The 24,749-nt window shown below is 48.8% G+C and overlaps 1 protein-coding gene across 1 annotated transcript in view; it reads left to right on the forward strand.

Moving 5' to 3' along the window:
• Positions 1–24,749, forward strand: part of LOC132826372 (interleukin-7 receptor subunit alpha-like) — a 59,932-nt gene that overhangs the window by 12,166 nt on the left and 23,017 nt on the right. Inside the window, exon 2 of the mRNA XM_060842253.1 lies at positions 20,878–21,044. Coding sequence (XP_060698236.1) covers positions 21,041–21,044 — 4 coding nt within the window. The 5' untranslated portion in view covers positions 20,878–21,040. The remainder of the gene's footprint in view (positions 1–20,877; positions 21,045–24,749) is intronic.

The raw sequence follows: 24,749 nt of genomic DNA on the forward strand, positions 1-24,749 counted from the left end.
GCAGGATGTGGGTTACTGTGAGGCACAGTTGCTGACACCAGGAGATTTCACTCTGAGCGACGGGCTCCAAGATGCTGGGACACGCAAGTTTTAATAACGGCCTTTTCCTGACCATCTTCATGCAGCTACTTCAGGATCTGCCCCGGATCCTGGCTCAGAGTGGTTCCGAAGGTAAGCTGACCCCAGTGAAGGTCCTGGCTCTGACAAGCACAAACCAAAGGGTCTCAGCAGCTCTGGCATCGACGGAGAGAGAAACATGGTTCACATTTCAGCTCCAGTCCAACTCACCTTCTGGACTGAGAGCGCCTGGGAATGGGGGGGATAGAGGAGAGGATGGAGGTGGGGGTCCAGAGGAACACAGAGAGAGAGAGAGAGAGAGAAGAAGCAGACAAAGGGATGGTGAGTGATCAGGATACGGGCGATCAACTAGCAGAGATAGATAAATGAGTTGACTTTTCTGGGAATAACTCCAACAGAGCCAGGTTCTTCAGCACTTTCTGACTGGGATATCAGTCTCCAGCTGCTCTCTGTTCTATGTGGCTGTCTCTGACACTTCACGGTGACACTGGCACAGGACTGTTCAGCTCAACTACTGCCGGGATCACACCGGCATCTCACCGGGATCACACTGCGATCGCACCGGGATCTCACTGCGATCACACCGGGATCTCACTGGGATCACACCGGATCTCACTGCGATCTCACCGGGATCTCACTGGGATCTCACTGTGATCTCTGTATAAAGGAAGTAGGAGTATACTTAAGAGGGAAATCAGGAGGGCAAAACGGGGCATGAGATAGCTTTGGCAAATAGAATTAAGGAGAATCCAAAGAGTTTTTACAAATATATTAAGGACAAAAGGGTAACTAGGGAGAGAATAGGGCCTCTCAAAGATCAGCAAGGCAGCCTTTGTGTGGAGCCACAGAGAATGGGGGAGATACTAAATGAATATTTTACATCAGTATTTACTGTGGAAAAGGATATGGAAGATATAGACTGTAGGGAAATAGATGGTGATGTCTTGCAAAATGTCCAGATTACAGAGGAGGAAGTGCTGGATGTCGTGAAATGGTTAAAGGTGGATAAATCCCCAGGACCTGATCAGGTGTACCCGAGAACTCTGTGGGAAGCTAGAGAAGTGATTGCTGGGCCTCTTGCTGAGATATTTGTATCATCGATAGTCACAGGTGAGGTGCTGGAAGACTGGAGGTTGGCAAACGTGGTGCCACTGTTTAAGAAGGGTGGTAAGGACAAGCCAGGGAACTACAGACCGGTGAGCCTGACCTCGGTGGTGGGCAAGTTGTTGGAGGGAATCCTGAGGGACAGGATGTACATGTATTTGGAAAGGCAAGGACTGATTCGGGATAGTCAACATGGCTTTGTGTGTGGGAAATCATGTCTCACAAACTTGATTTAGTTTTTTGAAGAAGTAACAAAGAGGATTGATGAGGGCAGAGCAGTAGATGTGATCTATATGGACTTCAGTAAGGCGTTCGACAAGGTTCCCCATGGGAGACTGGTTAGCAAGGTTAGATCTCATGGAATACAGGGAGAACTAGCCATTTGGATACAGAACTGGCTCCAAGGTAGAAGACAGAGGGTGGTGGGGGAGGGTTGTTTTTCAGACTGGAGGCCTGTGACCAGTGGAGTGCCACAAGGATCGGTGCTGGGTCCTCTACTTTTTGTCATTTGCATAATAGGTACAGTTAGTAAGTTTGCAGATGACACCAAAATTGGAGGTGTCATGGACAGCGAAGAGGGTTACCTCAGATTACAACAGGATCTGAACCAGATGGGCCAATGGGCTGAGAAGTGGCAGATGGAGTTTAATTCAGATAAATGTGAGGTGCTGCATTTTGGGAAAGCAAATCTTAGCAAGACTTATACTCTTAATGGTAAGGTCCTAGGGAGTGTTGCTGAACAAAGAGACCTTGGAGTGCAGGTTCATAGCTCCTTGAAAGTGAGTTGCAGGTAGATAGGATAGTGAAGAAGGTGTTTGGTATGCTTTCCTTTATTGGTCAGAGTATTGAGTACAGGAGTTGGGAGGTCATGTTGTGGCTGTACAGGACATTGGTTAGGCCACTGTTGGAATATTGTGTGCAATTCTGGTTTCCTTCCTATCGGAAAGATGTTGTGAAACTTGAAAGGGTTCAGAAAAGATTTACAAGGATGTTGCCAAGGTTGGAGGATCTGAGCTACAGGGAGAGGCTGAACAGGCTGGGGCTGTTTTCCCTGGAGTGTTGGAGGCTGAGGGGAGATCTTATAGAGGTTTACAAAATTATGAGGGGCATGGATAGGGTAAATAGACAAAGTCTTTTCTGTGGGATCGGGGAGTCCAGAGCTAAAGGGCATAGGTTTAGGGTGAGAGGGGAAAGATATAAAAGAGACCTAAGAGGCAACTTTTTCACACAGAGGGTGGTACGTGTATGGAATGAGCTGCCAGAGGAAGTGATGGAGGCTGGTACAATTGCAACATTTAAGAGGCATCTGGATGGGTATATGAATAGGAAGGGTTAGGAGGGATATGGGCCGGGTGCTGGCAGGTGGGACTAGATTGGGTTGGGATATCTGGTCGGCATGGACGGGTTGGACCGAAGGGTTTGTTTCCGTGCTGTACATCTCAGTGACTCTATGCTTTCACTGGGATCTCACCAGGAACTCACCAGGATCTCAGTTGGATCTCACCAGGATCTCACCAGATTCTCACAGGATGTCACCGGGACCTCATTGGAATCTCACCCTGACCTCACTGGGATCTCGCCAGGATCTTACAAGGGTCAACCAGCATCTCAGCGGGTTCTCACAGGGATCTCACACAAACTCACTAGGATCTTACCAGGAACTCACTGTGATCTCACCAGGATCTCACTGGGATCTTACAGGGATCTCAATGGGGTCTCAGTGGGATCTCACCGGGATCTCACTGGGATCTCACTGTGACCTCACCGGGATCTGTCTGGGATCTTACCGGGATCTCACCGGGATCTCACTGGGATCTCACTGGGATCTTACCGGGATCTCACCGGGATCTCACTGTGATCTCACCGGGATCTCACAGGGATCTCACTGTGATCTCACCGGGATCTTACCGGGATCTCACCGGGATCTCACTGAGATCTCACTGGGATCTCACTGGGATCTTACCAGGATCTCACCGGGATCTCACGGGGATCTCACTGTGATCTCACTGGGATCTTACCGGGATCTCACCGGGATCTCACTGTGATCTCACCGGGATCTCACGGGGATCTCATGGCTGTTTGTTGTCAGACAGTTTGTAACACAGAAATATTTCTCCAGTCACTTGGAGCAGTTACTCAGCATCTGGTGAATAGGTTGAAGATGTTGCTGAATACAGTGAACAGAATTCTTGCAACTTGTACCCAGCAATAGCAGGACCCACAGGAGCATTGAAATTCAGAGGGACCTTGGTGTAAGTCCCTGAAAGAGGCAGCAGAAGTGGATAAGGTGGTAAAGAAGGTCGATGGAACACTTATCTTCATCAGATAGGGCACTGGGCATCAAGGTTGGCATGTCATGTTCCAGCTGTACAAACCTTTCCTTTGGCCACATTTCGAGGATTGTGTGAGTTCTGGTTGCTGCTCTATAGGATGGATGTGCAGCTTTAGGAGAGGGTGCAGAAGGGGTTTACCAGGATGTTGCCGGGATTGGAGGGGATTACCCTGAAGGGGAGGTCGGACAAACTTGGGCTGTTTCCACTCGAGCATCGGAGACTGAGGGGGGGAACCTGATCGAGGTGTTTACAATTCGGAGAGGGATGGATGGGGTGGCTAGTCAGAGTCTGCTTCCCAGGGTGGGAGTGTCACATACTGGGGGGGATCGGTGTAAGGGGAGAGGGGGAAAGGTGTTTACACAGAGGGTGGTAGGGACCTGGGACACACTGCCAGAGGAGGTGGATACAACAGCAACGTTTAAGAGACATTTGGACAGACACATGACCAGGCAGTGACCCAGAGGGATATGGACCATGTACAGGCTGATGGGATTAGTGTGGAATGACATCATGGTCAGCACAGACACGATGGGCCAAAGGGCCTGTTCCTGTACTAGACTGTTCTGTGTTCCATGATTTGCTTCTCTCTGTTGTTCTTGCAATCTCTATCACTTTGTTTTTCTATCTCTCTCTCTCTCTCTCTCTCTCTCTCTATCTATCTCAATGATCTCTCTCTGTTCACTGCTTATTTATCTACTTTTATCTCACTCAACTTTTCCATCTCTGCACTGGCGTCTTTCACCGTCTCTCTTTTGTTTTGTCTTTAGATCCATTTCTCTCCATTGGAATCTCCCCCCTCTCTCGCCCAGTCTTTCTCTTTCTGCTGGTCTCTCTTCCTCCGATCTCTCTCTCTCTCTCTCTCTCTCTCTCTCTGTCTCTCTTCCTCCAATCTCTCTCTCTCTCTCCCTCTCGTTCTCTCAGTGGAAACAGTCTGTGTGTGATGATGCTATTATAGAAGGTGGGGTGCGGAAGGGGTGTCAAGTTGGGAGGAGGCTTTGGGGGCCTTGGATAGAGCAGGAGCAGAGAGAGATTCTAACAGGAGTATTGTGCGTATGTACTCACTGTAACTGGAGAAGCAAGAAGACAAAGCATTTCTTAAATCTTAAGATATGGACACTCAGTGGTGGGGCCAGCATTGACTCTCAAGGGGCAGTGATTGTGGTGTCTCTTGTTGGTGATGGTCATTACTTGGCATTTGTGTGGCGCGAATGTTACTTACGACTTGTCAGCCCAAGACTGGAGATTGTCCAGGTCTTGTTACATTTGAACACGGACTGTTTCAGCATCTGAGGAGTCACGAATGGTGTTGAACATTGTGTAATCATCAGAGAACACCCCCACTTCTGACCTGATGATGGAGATTTTCTGAAGCAGCTGAAGATGGTTGGGTCGAGGTTATTAATGTGGATTTCCTGATGACCTTTGAGAAAATCCCTCCTGAGAGACTGTTCCCTGAAGGTGGAGCTGATGAACCTGAAGATCTCTGATTGGTCAAGATTGAAACGGTGAGCCCAAAGGGTCAACCCAGGAGCAGGCCTTTCGAGAATGGAGCAGATCCCACAGGCAGACCCACTGTGGTCTCATCGAATGGCAGACCATCACTGAGGGGCTGTTTGGGACACACTTTCTCCTACTTTCTGTGGTTTGTCAAGAGGCTGCAGGCAGGAGACAGATGGAGGAATGGGCAGGAAGGAAATGGTTGTGTCTTGTGAGGATCGATGCTGGGTCTCACGGTATTCATGAACAGCCTTGAAGGTTACATTTTTTTCAATTAGATTCCCTACAGTGTGGAAACAGGCCCTTTGGCCCAACAAGTCCACACTGGCCCTCTGAAGAGTAACCCACCCAGACCCATTTCCCTCTGACTAACACACCTAACACTATGGGCAATGTAGCCTGGCCAATCCACCCTAACCTGCAGATCTTTGGACTGTGGGAGAAAACCCACGCAGACACTGGGAAAATGTGCAAACCCCACACAGACAGTCACCTGAGGGTGGAATCCAACCTGTGTCCCTAGCGCTGTGAGGCAGCAGTGCTAACCACTGAGAGCCACTGGGCTGTCCTAAATAGAATGCAAACCTACACATTTGCTGCTGACACACTCAGGAACAGTAGGCAGAAACCCCAAATCATAAAGAGATTCAACGAAGGTGCAAAATCTGTGACTAATGTGTTCTCACATTGACAGACGTGAAATCACCCACTCTGCGCAGGAAAGGGATTCTCTCCAGCACTATTCTGACAATGTCATCAAAATGTACAGAGAAAGATCCCAAAGACTAATGGAATTAGAAAGGGTGGGGTTTTTTTTCTTTGATCAGATGACACTCAGGTCTCTTTGTTGAAACATTTCCAGCTCTGGAATTCCAGAGACTGGGCTGAGAGAGGGACAGCACTGGCAGCTGAATGTGGCAGGATTTCGATGTTTCAGGTGTGAGGGAGAAGGGGTGGGAGAGTTGCACGGCTGGTAACGGACTATCTCACTGCTGTACCGAGGGAGGAGACATCAGAGGGCTCACACGATGGGGCAGTATGGGTGGGACTCAGGAATGGGAAAGGTGAAAGTACAACACCACAGGCCTCTCAACAGCCAGCAGGAAGTAGAGGAGAGACTATGTAGACAGATTTTGGTGGGTGATTTTAACTCCCCCCCCCCTCCGCCCCCACAGTGACTCACTATGTGCTGGGGCTTGGTATGGGGCAGAACTTGTAAAGACCATTCAGGAGGGACTCTGGACACAATCCCTAAACAGTCCAATGGGGGAAGGAGTACTCCCGCACCTGGGTTTTGGGAAATAGGCCCGGCAAGATGAGTGGAGTTTCAGCGGGTGAACATTTCTGGAGTAATGACCATAATTATGTGAGTTTTAACACACTCAGGGATAAGGATAACAGCTTTCCTCGGGTGATGGTGTTAAACTGGAGGAAGGAAAACTGAAACAACATTGGGCAGGCCGTTGTTTGAGGGTAAATCTATATCAGACATTGGGGAGTATTTCAAACAGCAGTTGATAAGAGTTCAGGAGCAGCACTTTCCCGTGAGAATGAAGGAGAGGTACGGCACGTTAGTTGACCGGGGATGTTGTGATCTTGGTCAGAAAGAAAAAGGAAACATACATTAGTTCTGGGCGGATGGGAACTGGTGAAGCCCTTGAAGTATATAAGGAAAGTAGGAACAAACTTAAACAAGGAATTAGAAGGGCTAAAAGGAGGCATGAAAAACCATTAGTAAATAGAATTAAAGAGAATCCCAAGGCTTTTTATACAGATATAAAAAGCAAGAAGGTAGCCAGGGAAAGGGTTGGCCCACTCACAGACAAAGGAGGGAATCTATGTGTGGAGCCAGAAGACGGGGGTGAGGTTCTAAAGGGATACTTTGTGTTGGTATTCACCAAAGAGAAGGAATTGGTGGAGGATTATCTCAGGGAAAGGAGTGTTGCGTTTCTAAGCCAAGTTGCTATTAAAAAGGAAGAAGTGGTACGTGTCTTAAGAACTATTAATGTAGCTAAGTCCCTAGGTCCTGATGAGATCCATCCCAGATTATTGAGGAAGGCAAGAGAACAAATTTCTGGAGCATTGACACACATCTTCGTATCCTCTTTGGCCACAGGCAGTGTCCCGGATGACTGGAGAATAGTCAATGTTGTCCCATTGTTTAAGAAGGATAACAGGGATAATGCAGGAAATTACAGCCTGTAAGTCTCACGTCAGTGGTAGATAAATTATTGGAAAGGGTTCTCAGGGACAAGATCCATACGCATTTGGAAGCAAATGGACCTATTAGCGATAGACAGCATGGTTTTGTGCAGGGGAAGATTGTGCCTCACTAACTTGATTGAGTTTTTTGAGGAGGTGAAGATGATTGATGAGGGAAAAGCAGCTGTTGTTAACTACATGGACTTCAGTAAAGCCTTTGACAAGGCCCGTCATGGCAGACTGGTACAAAAGGTGAAGTCACGTGGTATCAGGAAACTAATTAGTATGTTTGTGGACAATACAAAGATTGGTGCTGATGTGGATAGTGAGGAGGATTGTCAGAGGATACAGCAGGATATAGATCAGTTGGAGGCTTGGGCAGAAAGATGGCAGATGGAGTTTATTCCGGATAAGTGTGAGGTGATGTATTTTGGAAGGTCAGGTCCAGGTGGGAATTATACAGTGAATGGCAGAACCCTTTGGAGTTTTGCTGTTCAGGGGGGTCTGGGTGTGAGGTCCACAGATCATCGAAGGTGGCAGTGCAGGTGGAGAGGCAAGTGAAAGAGGCCTACAGCATGTTTGCCTTCATTGGAGGGACATTGAGAATAAGGATGGGCAGGTTATGCTGCAGCTTTATCGAACTTTAGTTTGGTCAGACTTGGAATATTGCATACAGTTCTGGTCACCGCACTACCTGAAGGGTTTGGATGCTTTGGAGATGGTAGCGAAAAGGTTTCCCAGGATGTTGCCTGGCATGGTGGGAGTTTAGCGATGGAGGAAGGTTGGATGGACTGGGCTGGTTTTCACTGGAACGCAGGGATTCAAGGGGCGACCTGACAGAAGTTTATCCAGTTGTGAATGGCATGGATCGTGTGGGGAGTGCGAGGCTTTTACCCAGGGTGGAGGGGTCACTTACTCAGGGTCACAGGTTCAAGGTGCGGGGGGGGGGGGGAGTTTATAAGAGATGTGAGAGACAAGTTGTTCACACAAACGGTGGGGAGGTTCTGGAAGGAGCTGCCTGAGGAGGTGGTGGAACCAGACACATTAGCAACATTCCAGAAACACCTGGATAAATACAGGGATAGGAAAGGGAATACAGGGGTAAGGATCCTGTAAGGGAAGACAGGTTCAGTGTGGAAGGGCAAAACGTGTCAGCGCAGGCTTGAAGGGCCGAAGGGCCTGTTCCTGTGCTGAATCGTTCTTTGTCTTTTGTGTACAACTTAACTGCCCAATCAGAACTCCAGCTTTAGGGACCGCAATACCAGAGAACATTTATCATCATTGCAGAACAGGCTGGAGAAACTCAGCAGGTCCAATTTCCATGAGCTCCTCTTCTGAAGACTTATACCAGCCTCACAAAGTTAACTCTGTTTTCCTCTCCACAGACACTGCCAGATCTGCTGAGTTTCTCCAGCACATTCTGTATTTGTTTCTGATTTCTGGTATCTGCAGGATTTTGCTTGTGTTGAGGAATTTGTCGGATTTTAGCTGTTTATCCCACACCTGCAGAGGGTGCAGTTTAAATTCACCCAAGACAGCCAGGACTGCAAGGGTTAAATTCCGAGGTTTGGTTACACAGGACACATGGATTTAAGGAGATTTAATGGAATAAATTAATTAAATTGTTGAACAGCCTAATGGCGACAAATGGGTGAATAGAGAGACACAACTGGGGAGTCAGGATTTGGGGAATAATCTGAACATTTGAGTGAGATCTCTCAGGAGGGAATTAGGGAAGACTTTGCTGCACTAAGGCAATGTAGGCCTGGGCCTGTCTTAGGGTGTGCGCTTCTGTGTTGATTCGGTCGCCCGAGATAGAAATGGAGAGGTCTAGGAAGGGGAGGGAGGAGTCTCAGCACCACCCTCCTAACCTGCAATCTTCTTCCCAACCTCTCCGCCCCCACCCCACTCCGGCCTATCACCCTCACCTTGACCTCCTTCCACCTATCACATCTCCATCGCCCCTCCCCCAAGTCCCTCCTCCCTACCTTTTATCTTAACCTGCTTGGCACACTCTCCTCATTCCTGATGAAAGGCTCATGCCCGAAACGTCGATTCTCCTGCTCCTTGGATGCTGTCTGACCTGCTGCGCTTTTCCAGCAACACATTTTCAGCTCTGGGTCTGTCTTACTCAGATAGTGATTGATGTTTAATTGATTGTTAGTTTTATTTCAGGACAAATAGATTCTAATTTGGGACAGGGTGCAAAGCTGGGAGTACAGAGATGGGTTACTGATCTGCCCTGATCTGACTGACCCGTACAAGTCCCACGGTGTGAGAAAGTGCTCTCCTTTGCTCCAAGTCCTCTTGACCAGCAACTCCCACTGATCCAGAGTCAGACATCCCAGCCCAACCATCATCCCCGGATCTGAGGCCTCTGACTCCCTGAGCTGACCACTAGGGCTTTCAGATCCCCCTCCCTACCCCCCGTCCACTCCACTCTCACCCTCATTGGCCAGGATCTCCCTTTCTCACTCCCTCACTCGCTGTTTCCCCTAGTGCCATTCCCACAGAGCCATCATTATCACAGGGTCCCGTATCCAGGAAGTGCCACAAGCCAAGTGTGAACAGAAGCCAAATTTAGCAAAAGTAGACTAGAAGTAACAACTTGGAGGTACGTCAGTGTCAGGGCAGAGGGATTTATTCAAGAGGTTCACAGGAACTGTGTTCCCACCAAGAGAAAGGGTGTGATGGTCAGATTCAGAGCTTGGATGTTGAGGACCCTCTTGGGTAAGACAGGACATAAACAGAAAGCTTATGACCAACAATCAGAACTCAATATTGTCACAGGCCCAGGGCAATGTGAAAACCGAGGGGTGAATTTAAAAAAATACAAAACTCCAAAGAGGGTACGCAGCAGTGACTCTTTGGGTATTGCAGGAATCAGTGCTTAGACTCCCGCTATTCACAACATACATGTTAATGACTTCGATGAGGGAACAAAATGTAATTTCTCCAAATTTGCAGTTGACACAAAACTTGGTGGGAGGGTGAGGTGTGAGGAGCAGATAGAGCTAGTAGGTAATTGCAACTAGCTGAATGAGTAGGGAAATGCATGGCAGATGCAGTACAATGCAGATAAATGTGAGATTATCCGCTGTACCAACAAAAACAGGAAGGCAGATTATTATCTAAACTGGTGAAGGGGAAGGTGTGCTGAGGTCTGGGTTCCCTTGTACACCAGTCACTGAGAGTAAACATGCAGGGAAGGAACAAAATGATATGTTGGCCTTTGGAACAAGAGGATTTGTAAAGAAGGTGTTTGGTATGCTTGTCTTTATTGGTCAGAGCATTGAGTACACAGGTTGGGAGGTCATGTTGCGGCTGTACAAGACATTGGTTAGGCCACTTTTAGAACACTGAATACAATTCTGGTCTCCGTCCTGTAAGGAAGGATGTTGTTAAAGTTGAGAGGATTCAGAAAAGATTTACAAGGATGTTGCCAGGGTTGGTGGGTTTGAGCTACAGGGAGAGGCTGAACTGGCTGGGGCTGTTTTCCCTGGAGGGTCGGAGGCTGAGGGGTGACCTTGTAGAGATTTATAAAATCAGGAGGGGCAGGAATAGGGTAAGTAGACAAAGTCTTTTTTTTTCCCAGGTTATGGGAGTCCAACACTGGAGGGTATTGGTTTAGGGTGAGAGGGGAAAGATATAAAAGAGGCCTAAGGGGCAACTTTTTCACACAGAGGGTGGTACATGTATGGAATGAGCTGCCAGAGGATGTGGTGGAGGCTGGTACAATTGCAACATTTAAGAGGCGTCTGGATGGGTATATGAATAGGAAGGGTTTAGAGGAAGATGAACGAAATGCTGGCAGTGGGACAAGGTCAGGTTGGGATGTCTGGCAGATGCAGATGAGGTGTACTGAAGAGTCGGTTTCCCTGCTGGATGACTCCAAGTCAGAAACAGGGGGTAGCTTGCTGCAATTGTACAGGACCTCACTTGGAATTTGACCCTCAGGCGACTGTCTGTGTGGAGTTTGCACACTCTCCCCGTGTCTGTGTGGGTTTGCTCCGGGTGCTCCGGTTTCCTCCCACAGTCCAAAGATGTGCACTTTAGGTGGATTGGCCATGCTAAATTGTCCTGTAATATCCAGGGATGTGCAGGCAAGGTGGGTTTGCCATGGGAAATACAGGATTACAGAGATAGGATTGGGGGGGGGGGGGGGGGGGTGGGGAGAGGGGGTGGAGTTGGGGTACTCTTTGGAGAGTTAATGCTGACCCGATGGGCTGAATTCCTCTTTCTGCACTGTAGGGACTCTTTAATTCTGTGAATATTATCTGCATTTCGTCTCCTTATCTGAGGAAGCATGTTCTAGGTATTGAAGGAATGTAGGCCTTTCTAGATTAATGCCTGGGATGGCAGGAATGACAATATGTAGAGTAACTGGATTGGTGCGGACTGTATTCACTGGGATTTTAACAGGACTGGACAGGATAGCTGCAGGAATGATGGTCCGGATGGCACGTGGGTCCAGTATAGGGGTCACACTCAAAGGATATGGGGTTGGGCCATTTGGGGCTGAGATGAGGAGACATGTCTTTAACCAGAGAGTGGGGAGCCTGTGGGATTCACTGTCACAAAAAGCAGTTGAGGCCAAAACATTGAATGTTTTCAAGAAGGAGGGAGATATAGTTCTTGGGGATAAAGGGATTAAAGGGTATGGGGAGATATTGAAAACAGGATGTTTAGCCGTGATCATATTGAATGGCCAGAGCAGGCTCGAAGGGCCGAATGGTCTACTCCTGTTCCTGTTTTGTATGTTTCTGTGAAACGTTTTGTTGACTGAGACAGAGATGTTGGGCTTACCCAGTGAACTCTCTGGGAACTGACTGAGCGACTGACTGAAGGGGTTGGCCACTTGGGGCTGAGTTGAGGAGAAATGCCTTTAACCAGAGAGTGGGGAGCCTGTGGGATTCCTGTTGTCGAGAGGTGAGAGGGAAGAGCTCTCCCTTTTTAAAGGAGCAGCAGAGGGAGAGGCCGTGACAAGGAGCAGAGGCTGCTGGGTATATATTTGGGCAGTGGCAGAATCCCGAGACACAACACCTGGAGTGTGTCCCCCACCCCGTCCCCCTCTTACCAAAGAAATGGGACTCTCATGTGTTGCTAAGATAAGGCCTTTCAATTTATATTTCTTGTGTATTGTGTGATAGATTAAAAGTTTACTATTAGTTGGTTAGTTGAATAAGACCATAGGGAAGTATTAGAAACTTATTTAACTCATAAACTTTATAAAGATATTGACTAAGTAGAGATGGCTGGGCAGGTGATGTGCTGTAGCTGCATGATGTGGGAGCTGGCTGATCCCATTGTGAACTGCAGTGACACATCTGCAGCAAGTGTTGGTTGCTGGAGGAACTCCGGCTCAGAGTTGATGATCTGGAATCTGAGCTTTAAACAATGCAGTACATCCAAAATGGGGAGAAACACCCCATTGTTTCAGGAAGCAGCCACACCTGGTGGATTAAATACTTCAAATTCAGTTAGTGATCGGGGACAGCAGGGTGTGATTGCAAATGAGGCAGGTAGGGAGATCCTGAGATCAGGAATGGAGGAGATTCAGCTCTTGACCTTATCCAACAGGTATGAGATACTTGCTCCCTGTGTGGATGAGGATAAGGGCTGCAGGGAGGATGAGCCAGCTGAACCATGGTACCATAGTGCTGAAGGCCACTCAGGAGGGGGAGCAAAAAGACAAGTGGTAGTTACAGGGGATTCTAGGAGGACAGATAGTATCCTTTGCGAGCTGGATCAGGAGTCCAGCATGGTGTGTTGCCTGCCCGGTGCCAGGGTGCGGGACACCTCTGACTGGCTTGAAAGGATATTGGAGCGGGAGGGGGAGGATCTAGTTGTTGATGGTCACATTGGGATGAACAACGTAGGCAAGGCTAGGATGGACAACCTACTTGGGGGCTATCCAGCACTAGGAAGAAAACTGAAGGACAGGTCCTCGAGGGTCCTAATCTCTGGATTACTGCCCGAGCCACGTGCTAATTGGTGCAGGGATAGGACACTTAGGGAAGTAAACACATGGCTAAGGGATTGGTGTGGGAAAGAGGGAATCCATCTCATGGGGCATTGGCATCAGTTTTGGGACCGGGGGGATCTGTACCGAAGGGACGGTCTCCACCTGAACCGATCTGGATCCAGTGTTCTGGAGAAAAGGATAAATAGGGTGGTGACTGGGACTTTAAACCAGTGAGTCTGGGGGAAGGGGAAGGGACAGGGAGCATGGAGTTAAATGGAAGGATAAGCAGCGGGATACATGGGTGCAGGGTTTAAGCTCAAGGCAGACCAGGGAATGCAGCAAAAAGGAAGGCAAACTGAGAACACATTACTAGAGGTGATGGAAATCATGAGGATAAGGAAGTTCGCATTCAGGCACTTTACCTGAATGCTCGTAGTGTTCCTGACAAACAGATGACTTAAAGGCACAAATCATCGTGAGTGATTATGATGTGGGAGGTATCACAGAGACCAGGTTACAGGGGGGTCAGGACTGGCAGTTAAACATCCAAGGGTATACATCTTATCAAAAAGACAGGGAGGTGGGCAGAGGGGGTGGGGTTGCCCTGTTAGTTAAGAATGAAATTACATCTATGGCACTGGATGACATGGGGTCAGGTGATGTGGGGTCTGTGTGGGTGGGATTGAGGAACCACAAAGGCAAAAAAACCATAATGGGAGTTATGTACAGACCTCCTAACAGTGGTCAGGACCAGGGGCACAACATGTACCGGGAAATAGAGAAGGCATGTCAGAAAGGCAAGGTCACAGTGATCATGGGGGACTTCAATATGCAGGTGGACTGGGTAAATAATGTTGCCAGTGGATCCAAAGAAAGGGAATTCATGGAATGTTTACAGGATGGCTTTTTGGAGCAGCTTGTCATGGAGCCCACAAGGGAGCAGGCTATTCTGGACCTAGTGCTATGTAATGAACCAGACTTTATAAAAGATCTTAAAGTAAGGGAACCCTTAGGAAGCAGCGATCATAATATGGTAGAGTTCAGTCTGCAGTTTGAAAGAGAGAAGGCAAAATCGGATGTAATGGTGTTACAGTTAAATAAAGGTAATTATGAGGGCATGAGAGAGGAACTGACAAAAATCGACTGGAAGCAGAGCCTAGCGGGGAAGACAGTAGAGCAAAACTGGCATGAGTTTGTGGGTATAATTGAGGACACTGTACAGAGGTTCATCCCCAAGAAAAGAAAGATTATCCGGGGAGGGATTATACAGCCATGGCTGACAAAAGAAGTCAGGAAATGTATCAAAGAAAAAGAGAGATCCTATAAAGTGGCCAAGAGCAGTGGGAAATCAGAAGATTGGGAAGACTACAAAAACAGAGGATAACAAAGAGAGAGAAATAAGGAAGGAGAGGATCAAATATGAAGGTAGGCTAGCCAGTAATATTAGAAATGATAGTAAAAGTTTCTTTGAATACAAAGGAAACCAAAGAGAGGCAAAAGTAGACATTGGGCCACTTCAAACTGAAGCTGGAAGCCTAGTGATGGGAGATAAGGAAATAGCTGAAGAACTTAATAAATACTATGTGTCAGTTTTCACAGAGGAAGACATGAGTAATATTCCAACAATTAAGGAGAGTCAGGGGCAGAGTTGAGTATGGTTGCCGTTACAAGAGAGAAAGTGCTAGAAAAGCTAAAAGATCTAAAAATTGATAAATCTGGTCCTGATGGGCTACATGCTAGAGTTCTGAGGGAGGTGGCTGAGGAAATAGCGGAGGCACTGACTGTGATCTTTCAAAACTCACTGCAGTCAGGGAAAGTCCCGGATGATTGGAAAGTCGCTGTTGTAACCCTCTTGTTCAAGAAAGGATCAAGATGGAAAATGGAAAATTTTAGGCTGATTAGCCTAACCTCGGTTGTAGGTAAAATTCTAGAATCCATCGTTAAGGATGACATTTCTAAATCTTGGAAGTGCAGGGTCAGATTAGACCAAGTCAGTATGGATTTAGTAAGGGGAGATCATGCCAGACAAACCTGTTAGAATGTTTTGACGAGTTAACAAGTAGGTTAGACCAGGGAAACCCAGTGGATGTGGTCTATCTAGACTTCCAAAAGGCCTTTGATAAGGTGCCACACGGGAGGCTGCTGAGCAAGGTGAGGGCCCATGGTGTTTGAGGTGAGCTACTAGCATAGATTGAGGATTGGCTGTCTGACAGAAGGCAGAGAGTTGGGATAAAAGGTTCTTTTTCGGAATGGCAGCCGGTGACGAGCGGTGTCCCGCAGGGTTCAGTGTTGGGGCCGCAGCTGTTCACGTTATATATTAATGATCTGGATGAAGGGACTGGGGGCATTCTAGCGAAGTTTGCCGATGATACGAAGTTAGGTGGACAGGCAGGTAGTACTGAGGAAGTGGAGAGGCTGCAGAAGGATCTAGACAGTTTGGGAGAGTGATCCATGAAATGGCTGATGGAATTCAACGTGAGCAAATGCGAGGTCTTGCACTTTGGAAAAAGGAACACAGGCCTGGACTATTTTCTAAATGGTGAGAAAATTCATAAAGCCAAAGTACAAAGGGATCTGGGATCTGGGATCTGGGATCTGGGATCTGGGAGTGCTAGTTGAGGATTCTCTAAAGGTTGACCTGCGGGCTGAGTTCAGAAAGCAAATGTAATGTCATCATTTATCTCAAGAGGGTTGGAATATAAAAGCAGCGACGTGATACTAAGACGTTATAAAGCTCTGATTAGGCCCCGTTTAAAATACTGTGTCCAATTTTGGGCCCCCGCATCTCAGGAGGGACATACTGGCACTGGAGCGTGTCCAGAGGGGATTCACACGGATGATCCCTGGAATGGTAGGCATAACATACGATGAACAGCTGAGGATCCTGGGATTGTATTCATTAGAGTTCAGAAGGCTGAGGGGAGATCTATTAGAAACTTACAAGATAATGCATGGTGCAGAAACGGTGTCGCTGGGAGGTTGTTTCCGTTCGGCGGGGTGACTACGACCCATGGGCACAGCCTTAGAATTAGAGGGGGTTAATTCAGAACAGAAATGAGGAGACATTTCTTCAGCCGGAGAGTGGTGGGCCTGTGGAATTCATTGCCGCAGAGTGCGGTGGAGGCCAGGACGCTAAATATCTTCAAGGCAGAGATTGATAGATTCTTGATCTCGCAAGGAGTTAAGGGCTACGGGGAGAGTACGGGTAAGTGAAGTTGAAATGCTCATCAGCCATGATTAAATGGCAGAGGGGACTGGATGGGCCAAATGGCCTTACTTCCACTTCTATATCTTATGGTCTTATGAAGGATTTGTTAATGAGTTCTCCCAGGACATTGACTACTCTGCCCAGGGGTTCCTTACAAACACACAGTGTCATTCAGAGTAAATTTGGTGGTTTTTTTTTCAGATGGTGATGATGAGCCCGATCTCCCCAGGATCACTTGCTTCAGCAAATTGACCAATCAGGCTGCAAATGACAGAATCATCTGTGAACTGATTGAACCAATCACTGAGAGCGAGACACTCAACATCACTTTCAGGCAAGCAATGTCGACAAAGGGGGAAATGGTGAGAGATGTGTACCCCCACTGGGGTAATGGTGAGAGATATTTACCCCACAGGAGGTAATTGTGGGAGAGTCATAGAGATGTACAGCATGGAAACAGACCCTTCGGTCCAACCTGTCCATGCTGACCAGATATCCCAACCCAATCTAGTCCCACCTGCCAGCACCCGGCCCATTTCCCTCCAAACCCTTCCTATTCATATACCCATCCAAATGCCTCTTAAATGTTGTAATTGTACCAGCCTCCACCACATCCTCTGGCAGCTCATTCCATACACGTACCACCCTCTGTGTGAAAAAGTTGCCCCTAGGTCTCTTTTATATCTTTCCCCTCTCACCCTAAACCTATGCCCTCTAGTTCTGGACTCCCTGACCCCAGGGAAAAGACTTTGTCTATTTATTCTATCCATGCCCTTCATAATTTTGTAAACCTCTATAAGGTCACCCCTCAGCCTCCGACGCTCCAGGGAAAACAGTCCCAGCCTGTTCAACCTCTCCCTGTAGCTCAGATCCTCCAACCCTGGCAACGTCCTTGTAAATCTTTTCTGAACCCTTTCAGGTTTCACAACATCTTTCCGATAGGAAGGAGACCAGAATTGCACACAATATTCCAACAGTGGCCTAACCAATGTCCTGTACAGCCGCAACATGACCTCCCAACTCCTGTACTCAATACTCTGACCAATAAAGGAAAGCATACCAAACACCTTCACTATCCTATCTAACTGCGACTTCACTTTCAAGGAGCTATGAACCTGCACTCCAAGGTCTCTTTGTTCAGCAACACTCCCTAGGACCTTACCATTAAGTGTATAAGTCCTGCTAAGATTTGCTTTCCCAAAATTCAGCACCTCCCATTTATCTGAATTAAACTCCATCTGCCACTTCTCAGCCCATTGGCCCATCTGGTCCAGATCCTGTTGTACTCTGAGGTAACCCTCTTCGCTGTCCACTACACCTCCAATTTTGGTGTCATCTGCAAACTTACTAACTGTACCTCTTATGCTCACATCCAAATCATTTATGTAAATGACAAAAAGTAGAGGGCCCAGCACCGATCGTTGTGGCACTCCACTGGTCACAGGCCTCCAGTCTGAAAAACAACCCTCCCCCACCACCCTCTGTCTTCTACCTTGGAGCCAGTTCTGTATCCAAATGGCTAGTTCTCCCTGTATTCCATGAGATCTAACCTTGCTAACCAGTCTCCCATGGGGAACCTTGTCGAACGCCTGAATGAAGTCCATATAGATCACATCTACTGCTCTTCAAAAAACTCAATCAAGTTTGTGAGACATGATTTCCCATGCGCAAAGCGATGTTGACTATCCCGAATCAATCCTTACCTTTCCAAATACATGTACATCCTGTCCCTCAGGATTCCCTCCAACAACTTGCCCACCACCGAGGTCAGTTCCCTGGCTTGTCCTTACCACCCTTCTTAAACAGTGGCACCACGTTAGCCAACCTCCAGTCCTCCGGCACCTCACCTGTAACAATGCCAAAGAGATAATGGTGAGAGATATTTACCCCAAAGTGGGTCATGGTGAGAGATATTTACCCCAAAGTGGGTCATGGTGAGAGATATTTATTCCAAAAGGGGTAATAGTGGGGAATATTTACCAAATGAGTAATTGTGAAAGCTATTTACCACCATTGGGGGTAATGTGAGAAATATTTACTCCAGTGGGGGAGATGGTGAGAGATATTTATCCCAAAGGTGTAATGGAGGGAGATATTTACCCCAACGGGGTAATTATGAGAGATTTTACCCCCAGCGAGGCTGATGATGGGAGATATTTACATCCACTGGGGGTAATGAGATATTTACCCCAAATGGGTAATGCTGAAAGAGATATGTACCCCAAAGGGGTAATGGCAGGAGATATTTACCCCCACTGGGGGTATTGGCAGGAGATATTTACCCCCACTGGGGGTAATGGCAGGAGATATTTACCCCCACTGGGGGTAATGGCAGGAGATATTTACCCCCACTGGGGGTAATGGCAGGAGATATTTACCCCCACTGGGGGGTATTGGCAGGAGATATTTACCCCCACTGGGGGTAATGGCAGGAGATATTTACCCCCACTGGGGGTATTGGCAGGAGATATTTACCCCCACTGGGGGTAATGGCAGGAGATATTTACCCCCACTGGGGGGTAATGGTGTGGGATATTTAACCTCCACTGGGGGGTCATGGTGTGAGATATTTACCCTTACTCGGGGTTTATCTCCAAGTGAAAGCCAGTTAACCCTTATCGGGTGGAAACAAGGAGAGAGGTCCTGCCCTGCCCTTCCCTTCCCCAACTGAGGGACTGGTTTCTGGGTGTCTCCATCTGCTCAGAGTCATGTGTCTGTGGGGTTAAGTCTGTCTCAGACTCTTTGGAATGTTCCAGTGCACACAGTAACCTCTTGGTGCACTGTGACAGAGAGCCCCTCTCCAACGAAATGTCAGCTCATTTCGCTTAATGTCTGGTTTTGGGATAATGTTGATAATTAAAGATGTTCTAATAGTGCAATTGGGCAAACCCAAGGTAATCAGGCAGAGCCTTCATGGTTTTGTCAAAGGGAACTAATTGATTGGAATTCTTTGAAGCTGTAATGTGTGCTGTAGATAAAGGGGACCCAGTGGATAGATTACATTTTCAGGAGACAGTTGATGAGGAACTGAAAGATAATTACTGAGAATCGAAGCTCATGGTGTCGGGGGTGGGGTAAGGGATATGAGCTGTGAAGGGGGCATCAGGAGCCCACAAAGGGATACGGGTAGGTTCGATACATGGGAAAGGATCGAGCAAATGGAGGATAATGTGGGAAAGTGTGAAATTAAAACATAGCAGACAGAATAAAAACAAACCAAATTACCTAAACGGTGAGAGGGTGCAGGGCTGGGGGATCCAGTAGGATCTGGGTGTCCTGGTGCATGGATCCCAGGAGGTTAGACTGTAGGGGCAGCAAGTCATCAGGAAATGATCGAATGTTGTGTTTTATTGTCGGGGGAATTGAAAATAAGAGCAGGAAGGTGAGGGTTCAGTCATACAGGGTATTAGGGAGTCTGTAACTGCAGTACTGTGTACAGGAGGATGTTAATGTGTTGGAAATGTTCTGAGATGATTTATTAGAGTAATCCCAGGATTGAGCAGATTGCTAGGTGAGGAAAAGCCAAACAGGCTAGGCCTGTATCCCCCGGGGTTCAGAGAGTCAGAGGTGACTTAATGAAAATGGATAAGATCCTCTGGGGAGTTGAGTCGGTGGATGTAGAAAGGATGCTTCCTCATGGGGGAGAATCTGGAACTAGGAGTCTCTTTATAAAACACAGAGGGCACCCATTTCAAACAGGGAGGGGGAGAGGGACGAGGAAATATTTTTCTCTCTCAGACGTTGTGAGTGTTTGGGATTTGCTTCCAAAAAAGGCGCTAGACGCAGAATCTTTAAATATTGTTAAGGTCGAGCGAGATAGACTCTTTATTTACCGAGGGGTTGGAAGATTGTCAGGGAAACGCAGGAATGTAAAGTTCTGGCTAAAGTCAGATCAATATCTCCCCTTCCCCCCACCCAGGGCCTAGAGTGGTTCCCATCACCCCTCCCCCCCTCCCAGGGCCTAGAGTGGTTCCCATCACCCTCCCCCCCTCCCCAGGACCTGGGCCATCCTCCCCCTGGGCCTGGAGCCGTTTCGGAAGGGGCAGCATGGAGGGTGAACCAGCGAAGGGCAGTCAGTAAATAACCGAGGCCCAGGTTAAAGGCTGAGGAAAGGGAAGTTGCCCCAGGAGGTCCAGAGGGAGAGAGTATCTCGGGGCCTGCCAGTGGGATGGTGACCTCTCAGTGACCAACATAATGTCCAACAGAACGGGATGGAGTCAGAGACTAACTCCTGACCCCACTGCCATTGTCCACGGTACCATCAAAGTGAACCAACAAACACCTTGTCCAATCCCAGTGCCTGCTCAATGTGCCTGTACATCCCTCTACCATGGGTGAGTGGAGACCGTCCCCTGTAAAGGGGAAGGGGGAGACGGTCTGGGTGTGAGCAGGGACTCAGGGCTGTGGGCTGAAGGTTGACCTGCCAAGACAGGAGGGTGGTCTGGTCAGTACACCAACCCCAACATGAGCTCTGTGTTCCCCCCACACAGTGAGGACAATGTGCTGGAGAGCTGTCAGATCAGGCTGACAGAGACACGCAGCTGCAGTGTGGAAGCCTCACGGTTCACCCTCTTCAGTCCGTGCTGTATCCGGGTCAGCAGATCGGGATCACTGGAACGGGATCCGTGTGTGCTCAACAAGCAGATCGTTCACATGGGTAAGAACATCGACAATTCACAGCACACTCATCGGCTACTCCCTCACAGTGAGAGAGACAAGGACAGATGGAGGGAGAGACACTGAGGGAGAGAGGGGAGAGAGTGTGTGGAGAAAAAGGGAAGGTGAGAGAGAGAGACACTGAGAGAGAGTCAGAGAATAAAAAGAGAACATTACTAAGAGGAGTGTGTGTGAGAGTCTGGGTGAGTATGTGTGTGAGTGTGAGAGTCCAGACATGCGTCTGAGTGAATGAGTGTGAGTCTGTGTGGGTGGGTCCCAGTGAGGGTGATTCCAGGTTAATGTGTGTCTGTGTGAATCGGGGCGGAATGTGAGTCCGGGTAAATGTGAGTCCTGCTGAGTGTGAGTCCGGGTAAGTGAGAGTCACGGTGAGTGTGAGTCACGGTGAGTGTGAGTCCAGGTAAGTGAGAGTCACGGTGAGTGTGAGTCCGGGTGAATGTGAGTCCAGGTGAATGTGAGTCCTGCTGAGTATGACTCACGGTGAGTATGAGTCGCAGTGAGTGTGAGTCACGGTGAGTGTGAGTCCAGGTATGTGAGAGTCACGGTGAGTGTGAGTCACGGTGAGTGAATGTCCGGGTGAATGTGAGTCCTGCTGAGTGTGAGTCTGGGTAAGTGAGAGTCGCGGTGAGTGAGAGTCGCGGTGAGTGAGAGTCACGGTGAGTGTGATTCGCTGTGAGTGTGATTCGCTGTGAGTGTGAGTCGCTGTGAGTGTCAGGCTGCTGTGCTTTGCTCTCTCCGTACAGCGAAGCCGGTGTATCCAATCCGGTGAGTGTGAGACTCAGTGAGTGTGAGTCTGGCGGAGTGTGAGTCACAGTGAGTGTGAGACTGGTTGAGTGTGAGTCAAAGTGAGCGTTGGTCACGGTGAGTGTGCGATCTAGTGACTGAGAATCCAGGTATGTGTGAATCCTGCTATGTGAGAGTCCTGGTGAGTTTGAGTCTGGGTGAGTGTGAGTCCAGGTGAGTGTGAGTCACGGTGAGACTGGGGGTGAGTGTGAGTCGATTGAGTGTGCATCATGGTAAGTGTGAGGTTGCTGTGCTCTGTTCTCTCCATACAGTGTATCCGGAGTATTCGATCTGGTGAGTGTGAGACTTGGGGAATGAGAGTCGCGGTGGGTGAGAGTAAGTTGCAGTGAGTGTGAGTTGTGGTGAATGTAAGGTTGTTGTGCTCTGCTCACCATACAGTGAAGCTGGAGGGTCCGATCCAGTGATGGTGTGTCGCGGTGTGTTTGTTGTGATGCCACGGTGCGTGTGTATCGTGGGGCGTGTGGGTCGCAGTGCGAGTGTGCCATGGTGAGTATGTGTCGTGGTGCGTGTGGGTCACAGTGTGTGTGTCACGGTACAGGTGTGTCGTGGTGCATGTGTGTCACAGGTGACACACGCGCACTGTGAAACACAGAGAGTGCTCCGGTCTCTCCCTACAGTGAGGCCGGAGTGCCCGATCCGGTGAGTATGAGTCATGATGAGTGTGAGGTTGCTGAGTGTGAGTTATGGTGAGTGTGTCACGGTGAGTGTGTCGCAGTGAGTGTGAGTTTGCTGTGAGTGAGAGTCACGGTGTGTCGCGGCGAGTGAGTTGTGGTGAGTGTGGGTTTGCTGTGAGCGTGAATCATGGTGAGTGAGAGACGCGGTGAGTGTGTTGCTGTGAGTGTGAGTCATGGTGAGTGTGTCACGGTGAGTGTGAGTTTGCTGTGAGTGTGAGTTTGCTGTGAGTGTGAGATCGCTGTGAGTGTGAGACGCAGGGAGTGTGAGTCGCAGGGAGTGTGAGTCGTGGTGAGTGTGTCACGGTGAGTGTGGGTTTGCTGTGAGTGTGAATCACGGTAAGTGTGAGTTTGCTGTGAGTGTGAATCACGGTGAGTGTGAGATCGTGGTGAGTGTGAATCGCAGTGAGTGTGAGTTTGCTGTGAGTGTGAGTCGCGGTGAGTGTGAGATCGCTGTGAGTGTGAATCGTGGTGAGTGTGAGTTTGCTGTGAGTGTGAGTCATGGTGAGTATGAGTCTGGGTGAATGTGAGTCCTGTTGAGTGTGAGTCCGGTTAAGTGAGAGTCATGGTGAGTGTGAGTCCGGGTGAATGTAAGTCCTGCTGAGTGTGAGTCCGGGTAAGTGAGAGTCGCGGTGAGTGAGAGTCGCGGTGAGTGTGATTCTCTGTGAGTGTGAGTCACGGTGAGTGTGAGTCTGGGTGAATGTGAGTCCTGCTGAGTGTGAGGTGCGGTGAGTGTGAGATCGCGGTGAGTGTGAGTGTCGGTGAGTTTGAGATCGCTGTGAGTGTGAATCGTGGTGAGTGTGAGTTTGCTGTGAGTGTGAGATCGCGGTGAGTGTGAGGTCGCTGTGAGTGTGAGATCGCTGTGAGTGTGAATCGCTGTGAGTGTGAGTTAGCTGTGAGTGTGTGTCGTGGTGAGTGTGAGTTTGCTGTGAGTGTGTGTCGTGGTGAGTGTGAGTTTGCTGTGTGTGTGAGGTCGCTGTGAGTGTGAGATCGTGGTGAGTGTGAGTTTGCGGTGAGTGTGAGGTTGCTGTGAGTGTGAGATCGCTGTGAGTGTGAGATCGTGGTGAGTGTGAGTTTGCGGTGAGTGTGAGGTCGCTGTGAGTGTGAGATCGCTGTGAGTGTGAGATCGCGGTGAGTGTGAGTTTGCGGTGAGTGTGAGATCGCTGTGAGTGTGAGTTTGCTGTGAGTGTGAGGTCGCTGTGAGTGTGAGGTCGCGGTGAGTGTGAGATCGCGGTGAGTGTGAGTTTGCGGTGAGTGTGAGATCGCGGTGAGTGTGAGTTTGCTGTGAGTGTGTGTCGCGGTGAGTGTGAGATCGCGGTGAGTGTGAGTCGCGGTGAGTGTGAGTTTGCTGTGAGTGTGAGATCGCGGTGAGTGTGAGATCGCTGTGAGTGTGAGATCGCGGTGAGTGAGTCGCGGTGAGTGTGAGATCGCTGTGAGTGTGAATCGTGGTGAGTGTGAGTTTGCTGTGTGTGTGAGTCGCGGTGAGTGTGAGTTTGCTGTGAGTGTGTGATCGCGGTGAGTGTGAGACGCGGTGAGTGTGAGATCGCGGTGAGTGTGAGTCGTGGTGAGTTTGAGATCGCTGTGAGTGTGAATCGTGGTGAGTGTGAGTTTGCTGTGTGTGTGAGTCGCGGTGAGTGTGAGTTTGCTGTGAGTGTGAGTCATGGTGAGTGTGAGTCTGGGTGAATGTGAGTCCTGTTGAGTGTGAGTCCGGGTAAGTGAGAGTCATGGTGAGTGTGAGTCCGGGCGAATGTGAGTCCTGCTGAGTGTGAGTCCGGGTAAGTGAGAGTCGCGGTGAGTGAGAGTCGCGGTGAGTGTGATTCTCTGTGAGTGTGAGTCACGGTGAGTGTGAGTCTGGGTGAATGTGAGTCCTGCTGAGTGTGAGGTGCGGTGAGTGTGAGATCGCGGTGAGTGTGAGTGTCGGTGAGTTTGAGATCGCTGTGAGTGTGAATCGTGGTGAGTGTGAGTTTGCTGTGAGTGTGAGTCGTGGTGAGTGTGAGTTTGCTGTGAGTGTGAGATCGCGGTGAGTGTGAGGTCGCTGTGAGTGTGAGATCGCTGTGAGTGTGAATCGCTGTGAGTGTGAGTTAGCTGTAAGTGTGTGTCGTGGTGAGTGTGAGTTTGCTGTGAGTGTGAGTCGTGGTGAGTGTGAGTCTGCTGTGAGTGTGAGTTTGCTGTGTGTGTGAGGTCGCTGTGAGTGTGAGATCGCTATGAGTGTG

Source organism: Hemiscyllium ocellatum, chromosome 2 (assembly GCF_020745735.1).
Source record: "Hemiscyllium ocellatum isolate sHemOce1 chromosome 2, sHemOce1.pat.X.cur, whole genome shotgun sequence".
NCBI lineage: Eukaryota > Metazoa > Chordata > Chondrichthyes > Orectolobiformes > Hemiscylliidae > Hemiscyllium > Hemiscyllium ocellatum.